General features: G+C 57.7%; 1 protein-coding gene across 1 annotated transcript; it reads left to right on the top strand.

Moving 5' to 3' along the window:
- Positions 1 to 492: 492 nt before the first annotated feature.
- LOC136955667 (retrovirus-related Pol polyprotein from transposon 412) lies at positions 493 to 1,776 on the top strand. The gene has a single exon (XM_067249401.1). The coding sequence runs from the start codon at positions 493 to 495 to the stop codon at positions 1,774 to 1,776; it is 1,284 nt and encodes a 427-aa protein (XP_067105502.1).
- The last annotated feature ends 839 nt before the right edge of the window (positions 1,777 to 2,615 follow it).

The following is a 2,615-nucleotide window of genomic DNA, read 5'->3' as shown; positions in this document are numbered from 1 at the left end:
GTCTTTCTATAGGGTCAAATTGAATAAGGAATGCAATACAAAATGGCTGAAAGAAGTGTATTTATGTAAATGTACACATTGCCACAATATCTTTGTGTTAATAAATCAAATATAATTTTGACTGGTTTTTCAAACGTTAGTGCCTTCAAGTTGACATCGCTCCAGTCTCTCGTCCTCCTGTTGTTCCCTTTGGAAGGAGCCCCGGAGGGCGGCCTGTTGGAAGAGGTCAGAGAGAGGGTTAATGGACAGGCCAGGCTCACCTTCGCAGTCTGCTTCCTCTTCTTCCGCCAGGTAGGACACTACTGGTGGGCCAGGGCACAGGGCTTCTGGCCGTTGGCCTCGCTTGGGGTTTCGCGGGGTGCACAGTAATTCTTCCAAGCCTGGCCAATCCCAGCCGAGGAGAAATGGAACCGAGAGTCCACAAACCACTCCCACTCGCAGGGTCCATCTGCCTGGCCGGGCTGACACCTCGAGTGCCGTTGCAGGGACGTCATGTGTGTCACCGTGAACACAGGAAACCGGCAGGGAGCCTTCTATCCGCTGCCCCCCCCCCTGTGTTGGGCACAGGTCAGGGAAATAGAAGGGAAGCCGCACGGCCCCACGCCGCTCCCTGCAACGTACTTCTTGTATCACGTCACCCAAGGAGGTGAGGAGGACGTATGCCGCCTGGTGGTACCACGGGGAAAAACGCTCACGGCCCTGGAGCTGGACCATTCACATCCCCTTGGGGGCCACTTAGGGATCCATAATACCCTGGCACGAATCCAACCCCGATTCCTCTGGCCAGGGATGAGAGCGGACGTCGAACGCCTTTGCAGGACCTGCCCCGAGTGCCAAAAGACCGCTCCCCAAAAGCCTCCTCCAGCCCCACTCATCCCGTTGCCCATAATCGAAACCCCCTTAGAGAGGCTGGGTATGGACTTAGTGGGACCTTTACCGAAGTCAGGCCGCGGACACAAGTACATCCTGGTGCTGGTGGATTACGCCACCAGGTACCCGGAAGCCGTTCCGCTGCGTAAAGCAACATCCAAAGCCATCGCCAGGGAACTCGTCCAGCTGTTCAGCAGGGTCGGGATCCCAAAGGACATACTGACGGACCAAGGTACCCCGTTTGTTTCCCGGTTGATGGCCGACCTCTGCTGTTTGCTACAGATTCACCACCTGCGCACCTCCGTATACCACCCCCAGACAGACGTCCTGGTCGAGCGCTTCAACCAAACACTAAAGACAATGCTCCAAAGAGTGGTGACTGAAGACAGCCGGGACTGGGACCTTATGATTCCGTACATCCTTTTCGCTGTGAGAGAGGTGCCCCAGGCGCCCATCGGATTCACTCCGTTTGAGCTGTTGTACGGCCGGCGGCCACGAGGGCTCCTGGATGTCGTGAGAGAGGCCTGGAAGCAACAGCCATCCCCCCTACGGACGGTGATCAAGCATGTACGGGAAATGGAGGAGAGGATCCGACGTGTACGACCAATAGTGAAGGAACACATGGAGGCGGCGCAGCGCGCCCAGCGGAGAACCTACAACCGACCCACCCAGCCACGAGAGTTCTCCCCGGGGGACCGGGTGTTGGTCATGATTCCGGATGCTCGGTGTAAATTCCTCGCGGCCTGGCAAGGCCCGTACACCGTAACGGAGAAGCTGGGTCCGGTCACCTACAGGGTGCACCAGGCTGGGAAGAGAAAAGATACCCAAACCTACCACATCAACCTGCTGAAACGCTGGGAGGAACCCGAACCTCCCCCCCTCTCTGCTTTCGCCCGTCCTCTCTAAGACGTCGCCATGGGCAAAGACCTCTCCCCCACGCAGCGCCAGGAAGTGAGGGAACTCGTAAGCCAGCACCAAGACGTGTTCGACCCTAGCCCGGGCTACACCCAACTGTTACACCACGACATTGTTACCCCACTGGGAATACGGGTCCGGTTGAAGCCGTATCGTTTACCCGAAGCCAGGAGGAAAGCGGTAGAGGAGGCAGTAGCCGAAATGCGCCGACTAAACATCATAAGAGGAGTTGCACAGTCCCTGGTCCAGCCCAATCGTTGCTGTCCCCAAGCCAGACGGGAGTCTGCGCATCTGTAACAACTTCCGCCGTTTAAACGAAGTCTCCAAGTTCGACGTTTACCCCATGCCCAGAGTGGACGAGCTGATAGACCGGCTGGGAACGGCTCGCTACGTGTCCACTCTCGACCTTACCAAGAGCTACTGGCTGGTGCCCCTGACTCCTTCAGCTAAGGAGAAAACCGCCTTCAGCACACACAGCGGCCACTGGCAATACAGGATGCTACCCTTCGGCTTACATGGGGCACCTGCGACCTACAAGAGGTTAATGGACGTCGTGCTGAGGCCACACAGGGAGTTCGCTGCCGCCCTTTTCTCCTTCAGACTGACGCTTCGGAGACGGGGTTAGGGGTGGTTCTCTCCCAAGACGTCGGGGGTGAAGAGCACCCCATACTCTTTGCTAGCCGCAAGCTAACCCCCGCTGAAAGCCGGTATGCTACCGTGGAACGCGAGGCTCTGGCCATCAAGTGGGCCCTGCAGGAGCTCCGCTATTACCTGCTGGGCCGACGCTTCCCCCTGGTGACCGACCACGCACCCCTACAATGGATGGCCCG

The sequence above is a fragment of the Osmerus mordax genome, chromosome 13 (assembly GCF_038355195.1).
Source record: "Osmerus mordax isolate fOsmMor3 chromosome 13, fOsmMor3.pri, whole genome shotgun sequence".
Taxonomy (NCBI): domain Eukaryota; kingdom Metazoa; phylum Chordata; class Actinopteri; order Osmeriformes; family Osmeridae; genus Osmerus; species Osmerus mordax.
This window is presented reverse-complemented; position numbering and strand designations above follow the sequence as displayed.